This window comes from Pavona decussata, unplaced genomic scaffold (genome assembly GCF_977016875.1).
Source record: "Pavona decussata unplaced genomic scaffold, jaPavDecu1.1 SCAFFOLD_192, whole genome shotgun sequence".
NCBI classification, from domain to species: domain Eukaryota; kingdom Metazoa; phylum Cnidaria; class Anthozoa; order Scleractinia; family Agariciidae; genus Pavona; species Pavona decussata.
The window spans coordinates 997,894-1,016,601 of NW_028145601.1; the positions used below are offsets into that span (position 1 = coordinate 997,894).

The 18,708-nt window shown below is 39.4% G+C and overlaps 1 protein-coding gene across 1 annotated transcript; it reads left to right on the forward strand.

Moving 5' to 3' along the window:
• The first annotated feature begins 1,355 nt into the window (after positions 1-1,355).
• LOC146462058 (uncharacterized) lies at positions 1,356-18,360 on the forward strand. The gene is made up of 7 exons (XM_085086118.1): positions 1,356-1,791; positions 4,308-4,988; positions 7,289-7,321; positions 8,535-8,670; positions 10,215-10,453; positions 13,652-13,885; positions 15,563-18,360. Exons 1-7 carry the CDS (start codon positions 1,707-1,709, stop codon positions 16,273-16,275), a joined length of 2,121 nt encoding a protein of 706 aa, XP_084942244.1. The 5' UTR covers positions 1,356-1,706; the 3' UTR covers positions 16,276-18,360.
• The last annotated feature ends 348 nt before the right edge of the window (positions 18,361-18,708 follow it).

Consider the following 18,708-nt stretch of genomic DNA (forward strand, 5'->3'; position numbering starts at 1 on the left):
AGCGTTGTATCCTGATACATTTATAGCGACGATTTCTCACTGAAGTCTCAGTGATTCTGGCAAGTTTTCACCGCTGTCTTTCAAGGAAAAGGTGGCGAGATATGACTCCCAAACTGGGCTTTATTAACTAAAGCAAGGTGGAATCACGCAGAAGCATATGGGTTGACTTTCTCCACCTGACTCCTAAAAGAGTCTTAACTATTTGTTACACATCGATGATAGTTCAGAACACAACAGCCTATAACTAGACTGTCACTACGACCGTCAGAATCGGGGGCAATTTTATATCACTCGACTGGTAAAACTGCACACCCATTGTGTGAGTTAGTTCCTTTAATTTAACTACATAAATCTGTTCTAAATTTATTTGATTAGTGGTCAGGGTATCTATCTCTTTGTGGTCATTTTAAGCTGTAAACATGAAGAGGAGCCCGAAACCTCAGTTATTTAAATCTTTAGCTTCTTATCATACGTACTAGTGTCCCCAATCAGACATTCCCCAATTAGCGCTGATTTGCACTTGTGTTCAGTGACACTTGATAATAAAGGTTCGGCATTGATTCTGAATTTAACTGGTAAAAGTGAAAAGAAGTTCTAGTTGGGTGCAAACATGACATGTTTTGGCGCCAAACATTCGAAGTTTGGAGTAGACGGCTGATGTTGACTTGATTTGTTTTTGCTCAACAAAATATTCTTTACAAGCATTTTTAGAAGTTAAGAATACTTTCTGGAGGCAAGTGTGCTGTTTCTGAGAGAGAAATATGCCTGCAAGTTGAGAAAAATTAAATAGGCTTATGAGGGGAACGCGCTGATCTGGCGCGACAGGTTGCGTCAAACTTCAAATGTTTGGCGATAAAACACGTTATGTCTGGCACCCGCTCGTGTCCACGCTTAGATGTAACCGACGCAACGGTATACAGCTCCTTCCTAACACTGGGTATTCAAATTAAAGTTTTGAGTTCCAATTACTCTTGAAGATTCTCCAGATTTTCACAAGCTTAATGACTCCATGACACTTAAAAGTTCTTTTTTCTGGTGGTGTGTTAGTATCCTTGACACCCCCACCCCACCCTACTCTCTGTTTTTGTCCTTGTCCGCAGTCTCCCTCCCCACGGGCTCTTGTTAAAAATCTGTTTGTTGATATGGCGAAGAAAACAGCTGATATGATTGTCTTCGGTATTCACGTACAGTACAACTGAGTTAAATACCTTCAGAAGTTTCTTCGGTACCTCGCCACTTAACCCTGCCAAAAGGCTCGTGGGTTTACGTGATGCGATTTTGCCAAGGTACTCATTTTGATTGACGTTTGCATCCTCTATGGCTACAGTGTGGCAAGAGCAAAACTGTTCCATTGTCTTACGAAAACACACGAGTCTGGCTTGTTTATCAGAAGATACACTATCGATGTACGTGCCATGTCTACTGTCTCTTGCTGACTGAAAAAAACAAGTCTGTCGAATGTTTTCTTTGGTAAAGTGACAGATGTGTTATTAAGCAATCTTGGAAAAGCAGTCGCTCGCTAGGATTCAACAACTGAGCAGTGCCCCCGAATATTTCGCGGGTACAGCGAAATTGGAAACCGCTTGGAAGTTACGCCCCTAAAAAGGCTTGATATTCCAACGCCAGTGGGATATTTCGTTGAGACACGGACTATATTTCAGCGCCAAGAAGGGTCACCATTGTTAGAAACGGCTCCGTCCCTCGCAATGGTCCGAATACGGCCACGTTGTTGTTGTTTGGCCTTGTTTACAATCACCGTAAGCTTCTGTCCATTCATCACGTTTTGTCAAGGTAAGGCTCTCGTGTTTATTGCAAAGCCATAATGGCCTTCTCTCGTTTCAACAACTTCTCCTGTGGCGATGATTACAGTTATTCTATGTGTTGATTAACTTCTGAAGCTCCAAGTAGACCGTTCCAACTACCATAGCCTTTTATTGATATGGCATAATTTCACCAATGTGTTTACAGTATAAGCTTAATCTCACCTTTTTGTTATAAGCTTATGTGCTGTTTTGGTTTGAGAAAAATAGTTTTCTGGACTATGTCGACCGGAAAAGGTCGTCGTTTCTTTCAACTGCAACCGGTGACCTGAATTGACTTTGCGCGATAATCTTTTGGCTTGGAACGCGGCAGTGAATTCGTCTTGCAAAGGACGTGTAGATTACTATATCGCCATTTTAAAACGTTTCAAAGCAACACGCGATTGGTATGTGGGTACGTGATAATACTGTAATGAAAAGAATAAACGTTTACGGTTGCTTTTATACATTACAAACACAACAGGTTGATTCCAAAGGTAAAGATTGATCTAAAGAGGTATAAGTTTACTCCATTTTATTTGCAACAATTTTTAAAGCCATATTTGCATATAAATTAATTAAGCTTTATTAACCTTAAACTGGTCTGCAATATTGATACGAGGACGAGGATGTGTGTATTGTGGTCCACGGGATATTAACAATTTTCACTGCAGTGACAGTATTAAATCGATTGGAAGCAGCTGCATAATACAGGGCCTCCATTTGAATAGTATTTCTGAACTGCCTCAAGGGTTGTCCATGAAAAAATATTACGTCACGGTCTGTACATAGGAAAGGAAGTCCAGCATTTCATATAAAAAAAAAGAAAAAGAAAAAAGCTAATGTAATGATACAAAAGCAACCGGCAAGTAATGATAACATCGTAAATTAAATTTACTGATATGATTCTTGAAAGTCCTTAGAGTATTAGAAGTTCAAATTTTGTATAAGTTTACGCCATATTTTTATTATTAACAATTTTTAAAGCCATATTTGCATGTGAATTAATTAAGCTTTATTAACCTTAACTGGTCTGCAGATTTTGTACATGTATTCAAGAGAGTTCCATAATTTTGGCTCTAAATATCTAGTAGAATAAGACCATAAAATGTTGTTCTAAAAATAGGAACCATTAATATATTAATATGAGATCCCTTGAGATAATAACCTGAAGCATGCAAATGAAAAAGGGCGGTGGAGGTAAATTATTTAATGCTTTGTAAATTAAAGCCAGCGACACACCTGGCGATTTTATATGCTGATTGCGGCGAGTTTGACCGCCAGCGAAAATCGCAAGCAATTTTGCCACCGATTGATGCGGACACACCTAGCGATTTTTTTCACCGATCGTGGCAATGTTGCAGTTTTGAAAATTCATGTGATGGCGATTCGTAACAATGACCGTAGAAAATTGTGGGAAAGGGCACACTTGGCTAATGCCGGCAAATTTAATCTGACTTGCCAGATATCGGCGATCGGCATATAAAATCGCCAAGTGTGTTGTGTGTCAAATCTAAATTAATCGCAAAGCAAACTCTTAACTGACTCTCAGCCTGGGTAATGTTCTTAGTATGTTCTTAAAATTTTGGTTTATCTCAGCCTGAATGTTCTTAACAAAAGGTTCTTATAAAAAAGGGAGAAAAATCTGAAAATTCATGCTTTTGGCATGACTGTTATTATACATGCATTTAAAAAAAATTTTTAAAAAAAATGGTACGGCAAAATATTCTTTTTTGGACTTGCAAAATTTTGTAACCTTAAGGCTGGTTCACACACAAGTACAAGTGACATTCACTTGTTGAATGAAATACGCATGCACATTTCAGTATCCCAAGATGGCAGCAACCTTGCTCCATCTTGGTTTGAACTTAAACTGAAGAGGCATGGAACGAGTATTTTTCATCTTGTGCTTGCATAATTTTTACCTTTGTATTGCCCTGGTTCACATGTTTGAAATGCAAATGCAAGTGCAAGGAAATAAAAATAAAATTCCATTTCAGTTGCATATTTGGTGCCTGCATTTGCATTTGCATTATGGTAGTTTACACATGTCTGCTTGTGCTTGCGTACTTGCATTTGCATTGCTCATGTGAACCCGCCTTTAGTGGGGGGTTAGCCTGCGCACAGACGGAATCAACCACCGGTAAATACTGTCTGCAAATTAGCACCCAAATCCTTGTTCATGATCCCCAACGAAGGAAACAATGTATGGGAAGTCACTTTCTAAATCCTCTTCAATCTAAATAGCTATAACCAGACCAATCGAGCAATGACCTTGTTCAAAGGCCAATCACAGATTGTACTCAGATCCTGGTACACCATTGGGTGTCTATAGAACAAGGATTTGGGTGCTAATTCACAGACAGTATTTACCAGCAGTTGATTCCATCTGTGGCACAGGCTAAGTGACAGGAGGTTCATAAAAATTAATAACTTTTTATTTTTCAAAATATTATGATATTTATCTTGTTTTTTTCTTCTTATTTTATATTGATTTCATACCTTCAGACAAGTTGCCACATCCTGTTGGATTGTATCCATTCAATAACCTTTACAAAACTGCTGATGCCAGTTGCTATGGTAACCTTGGCGGTACACCTCAGGATGTTAATCTTGTGACAGGTCCTTTTGGTAAAGAAAATACTGCCTACAAGTTTGCTGGTATTGGCACAAGTTATATCAGTATTCCTCGAAGTCAGCATCTGGATACTAAGAATTCCATCACAATTTTAGTTTGGATATTACAGACTGGACAGGCAGGGTCCATCATTCAATACTTAAATAGTGATAGAGGTGGTGAAATTCACCCAGCAAGTACCGGTACTGATCCTGTGGAAATTCGCACATTTAGGGCAAATTCTGTTTCTGCACATTTTGTAGACCGCAGCAGAAAATTACATGCTATGCTTGTAAACAAAGATACTGTAAGTCTTAACAACTGGCAGTATGTTGGGGCATCTTATGACCATGACAGTGGCACTGCAACATTGTGGATAGATGGCCAGGATGTTCACCAAATCAGTATGGGAAAGCTAGAATTAAGCACTGACAGAGATATTCAAATAGGTAGTGGGCAAGGAAAAGGCGACAGTTTTGAAGGACGAATATCATGTATACAGATCTACGACACTGCCTTAAGTAAACAGGAAGTTGCAGCTGTGAGAAACAGATGTTTCAAAGATGATCGTGGTGTGTATATTATTTATAAGTTCAAAATGTTGTTATTCAGGTTACCGGATACCTTCCTGGGTGGCCTTCGCAAAAAAAAATATATTTGCGCGCTGTGTTAAATGCAACAACCATAAACTATATATCAGTACAAAGCTAATGAAATGTACTATCCAGTAAAAATTATTGCGCTTTGATTTTTTCTAGCCGTAAGGAGAGTGCATCCCAAAAACCCAAAACGACCGATGTTTCTTTGAGCGAATTTATCGGGTATGGAATTCGACCGCAGAATCAAAACTACTGCATCATATCAATCACAAGGCATTAATCTATAAAATGGTGTGAGGCTTTTTCAATATTCCAATTGGTTGCTTCGCAATTTTACTGTCAATTTTGACGATCAAAAACTCACCGATATGTTTTACGACGAAGGCCATTGCGGGAGATCAATTTTACAAAACGGAAATCCCTCACACAGTTTTTTTGCTCGGTGTCTTGGGAATCTTCGGGCCAAATTTCAAGGCAATCCGTCAAATCCTTGTATCGTATAAATTACTTTAAAGGAAGCACACTCGCGTAAAAGCGGAGTAGGTTTTTTCGCTTCTAAAGGTTTACAAACATTTCACGCCCTTGCTGCGCCATATTTCAACACTGTGGATGCCGCCGGCGTTGAAAGCCAATAGAATTACAGGAGACCTACTGCTGAGTCCCCTGAGATTACTGGTGTTGCACCGGAAAAGTTAAGTGCGTGACTGCAGTTCTACTACCAGTCAGAATTTCTCGGATTTCCTTGCAAAATGCCGGGCAGAAAAAATTCTTCGAAGAAAAGGAAAACTGCAGTGGCCTAGACGGTGAGCCACATCGATCCGAAAGAACAGCTGCAAGCAGAAATGCAGTCACTGGGGTACGTTGAAGGACTATTTATATATACCATTATCCATGCGAATAAAATGCCGTCGCAAGCTTGCATTTCAATATCCGAGTTGCAGGTTTGATGGAGATATTTTCACCCGCAACCTTGAGGCCAGCGTTGAGCGCAATATGTGGGGAGGGAAAGGGCCTCAAAGAACTCGATATATCGATTATTGTACCTGGGCTAATATGCGCTACGTGCTTATGCTGTTTTGGCAAGAGTTTTTCGCCATCCTTCATCGGAAACTTTCTTCTTCTTTTTCTTAGGACCAGTTTTCTTCTTGGTTTTCAACCACGGACTCCTTTCTTTCTTATATTTCGCCATACACGATACGCAAAACGAACACAAGCGAAAACTTGGTGTGAATAAATCACAAGTTGTAAATGTAAACAAAAGGAAGAGAGGCGACATGAAATGAACGACTCCAGATGTTTTACCGCGCAAAAAAACGGGAAGCCCTGACGCTGACAAATTTTAATTGGTTTATAGCACTGTGGCGGGTGGCAGAATTTCATTAATTTGAAAAAACGTTCTTGTTGATAATTCGCGCAAGCCTCAAGATTTGTAATATTTTTTTTTTTTGAAAATGGAGCGAGACTAGAAATGTTTAATTTGGCCTGAAAATTGTTTTTGGCAAAAAAATGACTCTCGAAGGTATCCGGTAACCTTAAGGACGGTGCCGCTACGTGCCCTTTTGTCACTGTGCATACGTTCTGCGCATCTTGAGATACTCGGGTTCCCTGTGGGTGGTAGCTATAAATAATTCAGGGATATTTTTGCGCGGTTTAAAACTAGATGGATAATGTAAAACAGACCTTAGCAAGCGACCTTGGTATCCAAAAAGAAAATTGGGGGGAACCATGTTTTTTTCAGAGATATTAAAGCACTTCAATTTGGAAAAAAAGATGCCATGCATTGCTTGTATTTTACTGCTTTGTTGAATACATTATTGTTGCTTAACTATCTCTAAAAAATGCCCCGCTACCCCCAATTTTCTTTCTGGATTCCAGTAGCCCGTACTAAGATCTGCTTTTCCCGTATAGTCATAAATTGTGCAAAAATGCTTCTGTATTAGGAGGAACCTTGCTTAAATGAATGTAAGAGTGTAGAAAACCTACACTGGAACCTAACAAGAACATGACAGGATCTTACTGTTATGTTATGATGACTTCACTGGGGTACTGGAATTTTGTCAATGCAGAAATCCTGTGGTTAATAAATGCAAGTAAAAAGGCACAGCCATCAACAGGGCAGCCAACCAAAAAAAAATTTAAGTTTCCCCAGAGTGATCCCCTGCTGGTCAAAGAGCCTGAGGACTTATTGATATGAGATTGCATGGACGTACATGTAGACTAACTTTGTTAGGTATTCATACTAAGTTGTATATTGTGATTTTCCTCTTTAACAGCTCCAGTTGACTGTAGGAACACATCTGCACCATGTAAGTTCTCAGCTATATTTATCACCGGTAAGGAAAATTAAGGGGCGGAAGGTACAGGCATTATCAAATTAATGAATTCCCTGCCCCCGCCCCCGCCCCCGCCCCCCCAAAATGTTACTGTGTTCTTACAAGTAACTTAACTTATAACTTATAACTTATACATAATCATACAGTTTATTTCCAGGACTAATATTATTCATGACTCAGAGATAACTTGTATTAATTTTACAGTACATGTACAGTGTATGTTGTCACTTCATTGGGAGACTATGGTGTGAGAGTTTGATCGCAATTAATTTGCTGAGCTAACATTACTTGAAAGAACTGTGAACTAATACATTACGAATAATACATTCAAGTAATAATAAAAATTTCTATAGCGCTAATTCCGCATAGTCCATTAGCGCTTCACGATTAAATAAAAATAAAAATACGAAGTCAATAGAAATAACACCACCTGCAAGTAATCTTCTCGCACAATATTTTTGATTGGAATGGTTTATTTAAATTACTAATTATTAAGCTTGATTGAAGATTTTGTTTGATTCTATGGTGTCATATACATTTGTAGTAACCTTCAAGCCAGAATTAAAAATTAAAATACCTTTGTCAAGTTTACAAATATGAGTAGAAAATGGTGTGTTATCAGGCTTTCCAAACACTGGAGTCAAACTGATGACCCTCCCCCCCCCCCTCCCAATATTTAGCCACCGCTGTCATTAAGAGGCGGGGGCCGGGGAAGAACGTGGCCCCCGGCTATTTTCATAGGGAAATAGAAGAAAAATAGAACCAAAAGAAAATCCTAGCTGTTTGATTCCCCACCTACTTGTTGTATTTATCCAGCAACTTGAAATCTTAGTGACAGTCCTGTTAGCAGCTTGGATATTCTACCACATTCGTAGGAACTAAGGCCATTCAACTAGGTGCATATGTTTACGTGTGACAAACACCCTGCATCCTTACACAAAGCTCCCAGGAATGTGGTAGAGTATTTGAACTATAGTGCATGTAATCAGAGCGTCACACTGCAGGCTTGACCCCTGTTGGGAGAACTTGTTTTCCAAGTATGCCTGTGTCACTAACTGAATAACACAACAAATTATCTCATGTATATTTTACCAGGCTTAAAATATACCATCACATTTATTTCAAGTTTATACGTATGGTCATGAATAAAGATGATCTAATGTGCTCTGAATGTTTTTATTGGCAGCTGGCTGTGGCGTGTTCATGAACACCTTATCAGGAACATTCTCTTCACCAGGATATCCATATGGTTATCCTTATAATGCCAAGTGTGTTTGGGAGATTGAAGTTCCCAGTGGATACTTCATTACTTTGAAGTTTGGGTAAGTCCATGTGCTTGAGTTACTTAACATCTCCCTTCCAAAATAGAAGATCTGTAACTAGCTGGTAACTCTTGAAAGTAAAACTCAAGTATAAATCGTGAAGGGATATTAAACGGTACATGTATTTTGCCAGGTAAAAGTCAAGCTAATAGAGTCAGACTTAGAATTATTTTGTTTTTGGCAAAAAATTATGACAGAAAAGATGACGAAACCATGTTTATCCTTCGTCTGCCGCTCAGGTTTTCAGTTTCTCAGTAAAATGGCGTAGTTTTGCATTAGCATCAAAGAGCAGTCCGAATTGTTATTTTTGCACTATATTCTCATGTATGCACTATTTTTTTCAAGAAAACTTAAAACATAAATTTTATGTTTGCCATTTACCATAAATGCAATTCTAAACCTCTCTATTGTCAGGGCTTGTTTCCAAGAGGCAAAAACCACAAAGTGTTCTCGTGCTTTATTCAGATATTGATCAGATTTATCGAAAAGGCAGCCTCATTAGTGTGATGTGATAAATAATTTCATCACTGCGTTTAGATCATCACACAATTACAGCAAAACTAATTAGAAAATTGCAAACACTAAGAATTTTTTTCTGGAATACTGTATTTATTGTTCTGTGACTATATAATCAGATCGCAAATCAAACCACAAAATTAATGATTGCTAGCCTACAGCTTGCTTTTTTTTCCATCTTCTGATTGGTTTTCTCTCCCAACCCAATAGACATTCCAGAAATATTTCTAGTGTCATGTAACTCTAAATTATTCCTAATTTAATAATAGCACAGTGAGTCCTGGGTTTATTCAAATAATTTCAAAGATGTTCTAGTTCTTTATTGAATCAAATTGCAGAGAATTGCACTTGAGTTATCAGGATATCATAGCACTTACCTTAAGATCAATATCTCATCCAACTGTTGGGGGTGGGGGAGGCGCTTTAAAGAGAAGTGTCGAGAGTACACTGCACCTCTCTCTTGCCAGTTAAATATTTTTGTTGATACAAACCAGTTGGAGTGTGCCATCGCATGTGGCCTGGGTTAGTTTGGTTGTGGTTCCACTAGTGCTTGTATACTCTGTCAAGTCTAGGTTGTACATGTATTTGTTGTTAGTTATTGTCCTTACTCTAAGAGGTTCATCTCCAAGTACTAGCTCTGACTTTTCCCTCTCCTCAAAGCCAACATTTCCAAACCCTTAATTAATCCAGAATCCAAGATGCCGACAGGTTTGTCGTTCATTAGTCTGTTGAATGTTACCTCACTAAACAAAGTTGATTTGTTTATTTATATATACCTGCAACAACAACAACAACAACATTAACTTTATTTTTACAAACTGGAAAAAAAGGCCTTTGTAGCCGGCAGTTAGCAGAGCTATTCTAGGCGGGCTGCTTAAACTGACAATATATAGTGAAATATTATAAGCTGGCACACACACACCCACACACACACAATTAAATAAATAAATGAGCGAATAAATAAGAATAAATAATAGATAATAGTAGTGATAATAGTAATAGTTAAGTGTAATTTTCTTTATCAACAGCAAGTTTGATTTGAAGGTATCTTTGAAAAGCACCTGGCCAGACTGCCCAGACCATGTAATTGTCCGTGACGGCATTAACAGTTGGTCCAAGATATTGAAGACTTTGTGTGGTGGTCAGCCCGACTGGGAAAAGGAAATTGTGTCTTCTGAGAATAGCATGAGGGTAGAGTTTGTGAGTGACAGGCGTCACTTGGCTCGAGGCTTCACTGCGCGATACACAACAAGCCTAATTCCCAATGGTAATGTTATGGATTTTTTGCTATATCCATTTACTTGTACATGTATGGAAATGATCATTTGAAGGGGTGCCCGGGAAAAAACCCTAGTAAGCCATCTGACTTCTGATAAATATGTTGCTAGTAAGATTCTCCTTCCAAATTGCCTTGTATTCGCTTGTGAAACAAAAGGAGAATTTGACCTTAAGGCCCTTATTCTGCGCATCCCTTAATACTGTGCTCAAGCTACTAATGAAATATTCTACCAATGAAAGGCTCTTGCAGTGAGTTATCACAGGCAAAAACGGAAACAAAATTAATCATTTTTGAGCTGAGGAGTTTTAATACTCCGCAAATATCTAACTCTACTGCAAGTGTCTTTGGTTCATAATTTTTTATTGTTTTGGTCTTTTATTTACAAAATGGTTTTTAGAAAATGAAGGGCCTTGCTATTCCTTAAGCTGGTGACACACGATTCAACATTTATTTTGTTGATCAGCAAATGTTGCAGCTCCTGTTCAACATTTGTCATGCAGTGTTGAATGTTGAAATAAGCCGTTCATTACATGTTGAACATTGTTGAACACAGTTGAACGAAATAGAGATGAGTTCTATTCCATAAACAAGTTGCCACGTGTTGAACGGCGCTATTGTTGTTTTCCAGTCTCAAGCTGGTGACACACGGTTTAACATTTGTTGCTTAACAAATGTTGCACGATGTTGAGCCGCGTGTCACCAGCTTTAGGCTGTAGTTTGTACACTGAGTCTCAGTCTTGGATTTTAGAACCCACATCTCAGTGTCTCGGCCGGTCTCAGATTTGCCACTTGTTACTCGACCTACTGTTGATTATTCCTGTTATGCTCATAACCTTGTACTGCAAGCAGTCCCTTTCTGGATAGTCGAGAGGTCACGCAAAATAGCAGAGCACGAAAAACAGAGCGAACAAGCAGAGGGGGGCTTGGGGAGAGGCGGGAAAAAGGGGAAAGGAAAAGAAAGGGTCCCTTTCCTTCCCGCCTCTCCCCCAGTCTGTTCTGGTTTATTTCTCCCCGCTCCAGTCTCACTGCGCTGCAGTGAGCGGACCCTCTCGACTTACCAGACAGGGACTGCTTGCAGTCTATCATCACCTTTATGCTTGATCCTGTTGTAAATTATACTAAAAGGATAAATTACATTTTTGTACATGCTCAGGGCTCAAGGCTAACATACACAGTGTCACTAATTTGTTTTGCGAAAAGGGGATGAGGGAGGTTAGACATTTTTTTTGTTACATTGTAGATGTTAAAAAAAAATCTCTCACACTTGTAAAGGTATTTTAGTTCAGTGTTCCCAAATTGCATTATTTGCAATTGAAATTTCAAGTTGACCTTGACAAGAAAAAGCTGTAACTCTAGTCATGCAGCATAAAAAGCATTCAAACGTACTGTAGGTCTTACAAGTTCTCTTGATTTACTTTTGTGAGTATTGAATAATCATCTTTGTTTTCTGTCCAGCAGTCCAGTAATTTACAATTTTTACTATCCAAAATAGCTAGTGTAAGCACAAAATCTAACCAGCCAAAACTGAATTTTTTCCAATCTGTGGCCCCGAGTTGGGTATCACTAGTATCGAAACCTGGATGTTGATTACTTTCAACGCTTAAAAGGTTAACTTGGCTATGCCAAAAATATGACCACATTTTTTACACAGTTTAACTGCCGCTTATTCTAGCAGTCATTAAATAATTAGAAAAACCTGTTAACCCTTTAAAATATCATTACACAAATTCTCATTGGGGTCCACATGTGTTTTTGTCATACTAGTTGGGAGAAGTTGTTCAAGAAGCAAGAAAATCCATCCTTGGTGATTACTTTCTTTATGCCGCATGACCTGTAAGCTTTATTGTATACAGCTGTAGTACTGCTTTGATGTACAGGCTGACCAACCCATAAACATGACCAAAGTTTTATCACCTGCCATCAGTTGTATTTAAGGGTGCTGCCTCCTTTTGTTACTGCGCATACCACAGGCAGCCCAAGCTCAAGCTGTGAGCAATGGTCATCTTACGTAATAGCGCTGGTCACGGCGCAAATACAAGAGTTTGAATGTATGGGAATACTTACGATCGGATTTAGGAGGTAGAAATACTGGAAAGTTGTTAATAAAAATGACGTACATTGCTTCTAAGTTGTAACTCGCTAAAATGGCCTCAAATCAGCACAAAATAGCAAACAGACAATAGGCAATACTCCTTAGAAGCAAGGTATGAAGATCTTAGCAATGGCTATTAGAATCCAAAAAGAAAAGTGAGGGTAACCATGCATTTTGCAGATACATGTGTAATTAAGCCTCAATTTGAAAAAAATTCCAGACATTGCTATGTATTTTAAAGCTTTTTAGAATTATTGTTACTTAATTTTTCTGAAAACATTTGTAGTAGTAGTAACCCTCCACTCTCCCCCCCCCCCCCCCCCCCCATATTTAGCCCTTGGTAAGATCTGCTTTTCCCACATAGTCATAAACTTCGCTAAAATACCTCTATATTAGGAGGCAACGTCCTGTTTAAAGGTGATTTCAGGGCCCAGTTGTTCGAAAGCTGATTAACATTAATCCAGGATTAAAAGTTAACCGAGGTCTTCATTTCGCTCGTTAAAAATGATTTTAAAGGCTAATTTTAAGCTAAAGGCAAACAGTCTAAGTCAAAACTGGGGGAAGGAAATGTTTTTGAAGAATCTTTATTGATTAGTAATTACACTCGAATCAAAGTCCACGTTAACCCAGGATTAGCTTAATCGGACTTTGAACATTTGCATGGGCCCGCTTGTTCGAAATCTGAATCCGATTAACGCTAATCCACGATTGAAAGTTGATGGAGGTTTTCATCGGCTAATTTCAAGCTAATGGTAAAGGATTGTCTCCTAAAATCTTTTGGAAAATTTTTATTAATCAGTAATTAAAGTCGAATCAAAGTTCACGTTAATCCAGGATTAGCTCAATCGGTCTTTGAACAACTGGGCACAGGGCCCTGTTGTCATTGACAAGAGGCAAACAGTTAACAGCAACAAGAACCTAGTTTCATGGCCTTAGCTCCCACGAGTCTCTTGTAGCTCAGTGGTAGAGCATCCGAACTAGTAATCGAAGGTCTTAGGTTCGACTCCTGATAGGAGCACTCTGATTTATTTCCGAGTATGCCTGTGTCATTTACTGATTAATACATCATTCTCAAATTTCTTTCTGTTCCTTAGTGGAAGACGAGGGAAGAACTGAAATAATGGATTTCAGTCGTCACTACACTGGTATTGTGATAGGCGTAGCTTGTGCAGCAATTTTTGCCATCCTGTCAATCATAGTATTCAGCCACACAAGAAGGAGATTACGGGACCGTGGTCATGGCAGTTTAACTCGCAACAACCGCCACTCTGTGTCTTTTTCTGAGAATGATGTCTTTCAGCAGAATGCCCCACCTACCTATGATGACGGTAAGCCTTCAATTCCTCTAACTCAAAAAGTTTATGACAATTCGGAATCCTGGAAAAATTGAAGGATTTCTCTGCAAGAGCATCGTGTATCATATTTTTAGCCAAAAAGTAAAAAACGTTGCAAACTTGCCCACTTTTTGTGTATTTTGTTATTGCATTAAATGTGGATCCATATTTGCTTTTTACCTTGAAGCTAAATCACACGAAACTACTAAACTGCAAACTAGCCAAAACTCCTGGTAAATTAGGTTCGGCACCAAACCATTGATACCTTCTTGGGTTTAGCGCACAAAATCTGTAGTGCAGGCTAACATTGGCCAAGTTTGGAGAGTTTTTCTGACTTTTTGGCCAAGAATAGGACATATGCCCCTTTTGCCGAAAATTCTTCAATAATCAACACCGATTATTTTGCTGACCGGTTAGTGCAGTCGGGCCCCAACTGGACTAGCGTGCAGGAGGTCGCGGGTTCAAACCCTGGCCGGACCAACAGTCAGGGTCTTTAAATAACTGAAGAGAAAGTGCTGCCTTTGCTCTGACATCTGCAAATTGTTAGACTCCTAGTCTTCTCGGATAAGGACGATAAACCGTAGGCCCCGTCTCACAGTACTTTCACATAATCTGACTCTGGGGGACGTAAAAGAACCACTAGGGACATAACAAATCTCAGGCAGTGACCACCCTTAGTCTATCTCAAAAATTCACGTTCACTTCGGGGGCATTCACAACTCATCACTTCATTAATTGTAAATCGCGCCACAAGCAGTCTGGCAAAGTCCCCCACCCTGAAAATCCCCAAGAGGGAGTGGATAATGTGATATATCAATATAATATGTATATGTGTTAGCTGTAAAACTTACACCACTTTGCCTTAATATATAACTCTCACTTTGGCTGTAGTAAAAACGATATATATTAAGAGATTTCGAATTACGTTGACGGCAAATATTTATCCTACATTTGCCGCTCGCTGTTTTCAGTTTCCCAGCAAAATTGAGTAGTTTTGCGTTGCGCTATTGTCATCCATATACTCTTTTTTTTTTTTTTTTGAGAAAACGAACGCGATTCTAAATCTCACCATTAAACTGGCCAAATAGCCTCCAGGAACCCCTTGAAACCAAGCACTATACTTGTTGCTAGATTTGTGTCAGATTTTGCTGGGATACAATCTTTGAGTTTTATTTAATGTGTCTAAAGTAGTCACAAATTCACCACAGGGGCTTCCTCTAGTTTATTTATTCCCTCTAAATATGTCAGAAGGCTACACAATGTACATTGTAGGTGCAGCAATGTTTTGTTTGAAAACAAGAAAATAAAGGATGACACAGCGATTGTATTTAGAGTAAGTTCGTTAGGCAAAGACACAGGGCCAGTTATTTAAAGAGAGTCTAACTTAGGCCGCGGCTTAAGACAATCAGTGGGCCTCCAAATCTGTTCATAAGTGGCTTATTTTACAAAGTAGATAAATAGTTTTCTAGTCTGAGATGCAAGCCTTCTTGTTCATGTTACTGTCAGCAGCAGACAATGTTTAGATATGACTTTTGGTACATTGGAAATGGCTTAGAACGTGGTTTTGATAAACACCGTCTGAACTGTTTTTTTAAGTATCTAAAATGAAACTTGGACCATAAACATACTGATATGAATACTAATACAACCTTGATCTGGTTTAACTTACAGTGATGCGATATCCGCAGCTTTACCCACCAACACCATGTCAAGGATCATTAGCCAACACTCCTGCAGCCACCCCTCGGAGGGGATCTCCAGTCTCAACACCAACAATACCCCACCGCCTACTCAACAGACCTGCCTCCCCAGCTCTTGTTCCAAAGGTGGGAACGCCCATTGGAATGCCTCTTCTGAGTAGAAGAGGAATGCTTGGCACATCGCCGAGTACGTCCAGGATCTCTCTACAGCGAAGCATTTCACCCTTGGCAAGAGCAGAATTGACGCCCCAGCATTCACGCCCTGTAGAACAGCTACATGTATCTTCGGACGAACATGATGATGGCGACGATGATGATGATGAGTTGCCGCCATATCCAGGGATTGTGAATATCGACTCAGTTTTGGATCAAGTAAGAGAGACATTGCAAAATAGTAGTTTTGCTTCAAGGCAGGCGTCAAATCGTTCGTTTAGTGACAGTAATTCATCTGATGGTAATCACAGCCGGACGTTGAATGTTCAAAGAGGCTCGCGGGCCTCCGTTACAGTCAGGGACGAATCAGGAGCTATTCATACAAGACTTGAACCGAACAGAAACTCGGCAACATCACTACAAAGTTTCGGTGACAACGCGCATGAGCATGATAATCCGTGGGTACCTTCTAAAGTTGTTAGAATGGCGTCACCTGGTGGACAGTTAAGAGCAGTTGAGTCAGTAGTTTGAGAGGCTTGTTATTCTTGTGGGCACAAGCACGGATTACAGTTCCTCGTGTCATAACGTTTTCTCGTGACAAACGTATTGATTAGTTTTAGTAAATTTGCATCCCTTGGCTACATAGATATGTCTGGCGCCAAGGGGTATGGTGTTTGACACATTTTGGTCTGAAAACCAGTGTAGATTTTTAAGGGCGTCAACCTTAACTACAGACCTATGCCCCATTCACACCAAGGCTTAAACACGTTTAAAAGCTGTTCAGTTAAACACACTTTAAAATTGTTTCCTTCATAAAAGCTGCTTTCAGATTTTTGTCGACTACAGATTTATTACAAATGAAAACATAAGTTGAAGTTTACTTGAACCCTTTGTCAAAGCCAAATGATTCAGCTTTCTGCTACCAATTTTCATTTTGTTAAACCTGGTTTAACTGAAACATGTTTTGTTGGTGTGAATGGAGCTCTAGATTAAAACTTACCCGTTATGACTTCCCCCTGACCTTACTGTCTGCCCCTGGGTCTTCGAGGATGGGTTTTAAGGGAACTACGCCGGAGAACATGAAAACACACATTTGAATCTCTGCTCGCAATTGAAAATGAGAGAAAGGGAAGAAAGAGGGAAACCGCAAAGATTCATTTGACGTGATAAAGCTCGATTTAACAATGTCGCGCCAGATCTGAAAACGGGTCTGAAAGTGAAATATTTTGGTCGGAAATAGGGTCAGGGTTTTGAAAACTGGGCGTCACACTCCCACCAGAAAGGTGTCCAAAATTGTCAAACACTAATCAGACTTTTTTTTTTGTCACGTTTTGCACTCTTGAGCGCGCCAAGTTCGGAGCGTTCATGTAAAGAACGTTTACGAGATTTAGAAACAAACAATCGTGGATTAAAGGTGGCACTTGTGCAACAACAATGCATACAGGAAAAGAAAGTCATTCGCTTAGTTACCCGCAAGTAGCTAAGCTAATCGAGGCGGGTCACTAGTTCTTAAGACAATTTACAGAGCACAAAAACGATGACGAAAACAGAAAGACACGTTCAACAACTTTCGTGTCATTGACGCAGGTAAAACTTTACATATGGAGTGCAGAGGACAGAGGGAATGAATTTCGTTTTTTTTTTCCTTTTCGCAGTTTTCCATTTAAATTAAGTTATATTTATAAAGCGAGCATCAAAAGCGTAAGGTTTAGTGAAAATGCTGTCGTATCATAGTTTAAATGTAGGAATTAATTTGGCAATGTGGTTTCGTCTTTGAAAACGCACACTTTAATGCGGTGTAGCCGTCAGTCCACACAAATACATTTTCGTCCCAGATTTGCTTACTTTGATACATCGTAACCGTTCTCCACGTTTCTTGTTTGAAAACGGCTGCTTTTAATTCGTTTGCCTTCTTTCCAAGTGGGAACTTAAGCAACGGCGACGACGACAACGCCGCAAAACAATAGGTTTAATGAGCAAAAACAATCGCTTTGCACGTGCGTTTTAAATTTTGATACATTTTTTTTTTTTGCCGTCCACCACAAAACAACACATTTCAAGGTTGTGTGGAGAACGTGAACACACGAAGGGGGGATTTTTCATTTTCTTTCTTAACTTGAACGCCACTCCTACCAATTGGTTCCTGGGTAATTCGCCATTTCTGTAGAAGTTGAACGAGTTGAAATAATCGCTAAGTAACACCAATAAAATACAACCATATTTTCGATTAACGTTTTCGTTGGCGTTGCCGATGTTGCTGCTTAAGTTCCCTATACGGCCGGGACGTCAAAGGGGGAAAGGGGAAAAGAAAGTTTAAAAAATTTAGAGCGATGGACTGTGTTTTCATGCAGCTGTTAAATAAGGGGATGGTTTGGCTCTTGCAGCTTGAGAAGTCAGTTTAAACTTTGAAAATAATCTTATACTAAGATTCGCACGTATACCAAGAGATACTGAGAATATACTAAGAGATGACATTGCGACAGCGGGTAAGCCAGATCCCATTTATTCCGCAAATGTTTACGATCAGCCAAAGAAAATAATGTATAAAGAAAAAAGGATGGATATATATGGCTAAGATATATTATGTGAAATAAAGTACGGAACAAACTCATTGGATTTTGCTTTCTAGTATTTATTTATATTCATTCATTTATTCTGTTACACTGATTTAACTTGGCCAATAAATATTAAATTACAGAGGGTAGCGACACCACAACAGCTTCACCGTGTTCTTTGCGGAGGGGGAGGGGGGCCCAGGGGGCGGATGACTTGGAGCGAATTAGGGAACACCCCGGGAACCACTAGAAAAGAGGCGAGGACCGGAATAGACCCTTATCACTCGGCGACCATGTTGAGTCTCAGGATAAGGGGAATAAAAAGCTTTGTTTTCGCACCTGTTCTCGCACAGCAAGCCTCGGCCAGACGCGAATTCAGTGCGAGGCTTGCCGTGCAAAAACAAAGCTT

Excerpts from the sequence above, each read along its gene's own strand:
- LOC146462058 (XM_085086118.1), top strand. The coding sequence starts at position 1,707 with ATGGTCCGAATACGGCCACGTTGTTGTTGTTTGGCCTTGTTTACAATC. Across the intron at positions 8,671-10,214 it reads TTCATTACTTTGAAGTTTGG|CAAGTTTGATTTGAAGGTAT; the intron begins GTAAGTCCATGT and ends CTTTATCAACAG. Across the intron at positions 10,454-13,651 it reads AACAAGCCTAATTCCCAATG|TGGAAGACGAGGGAAGAACT; the intron begins GTAATGTTATGG and ends TCTGTTCCTTAG.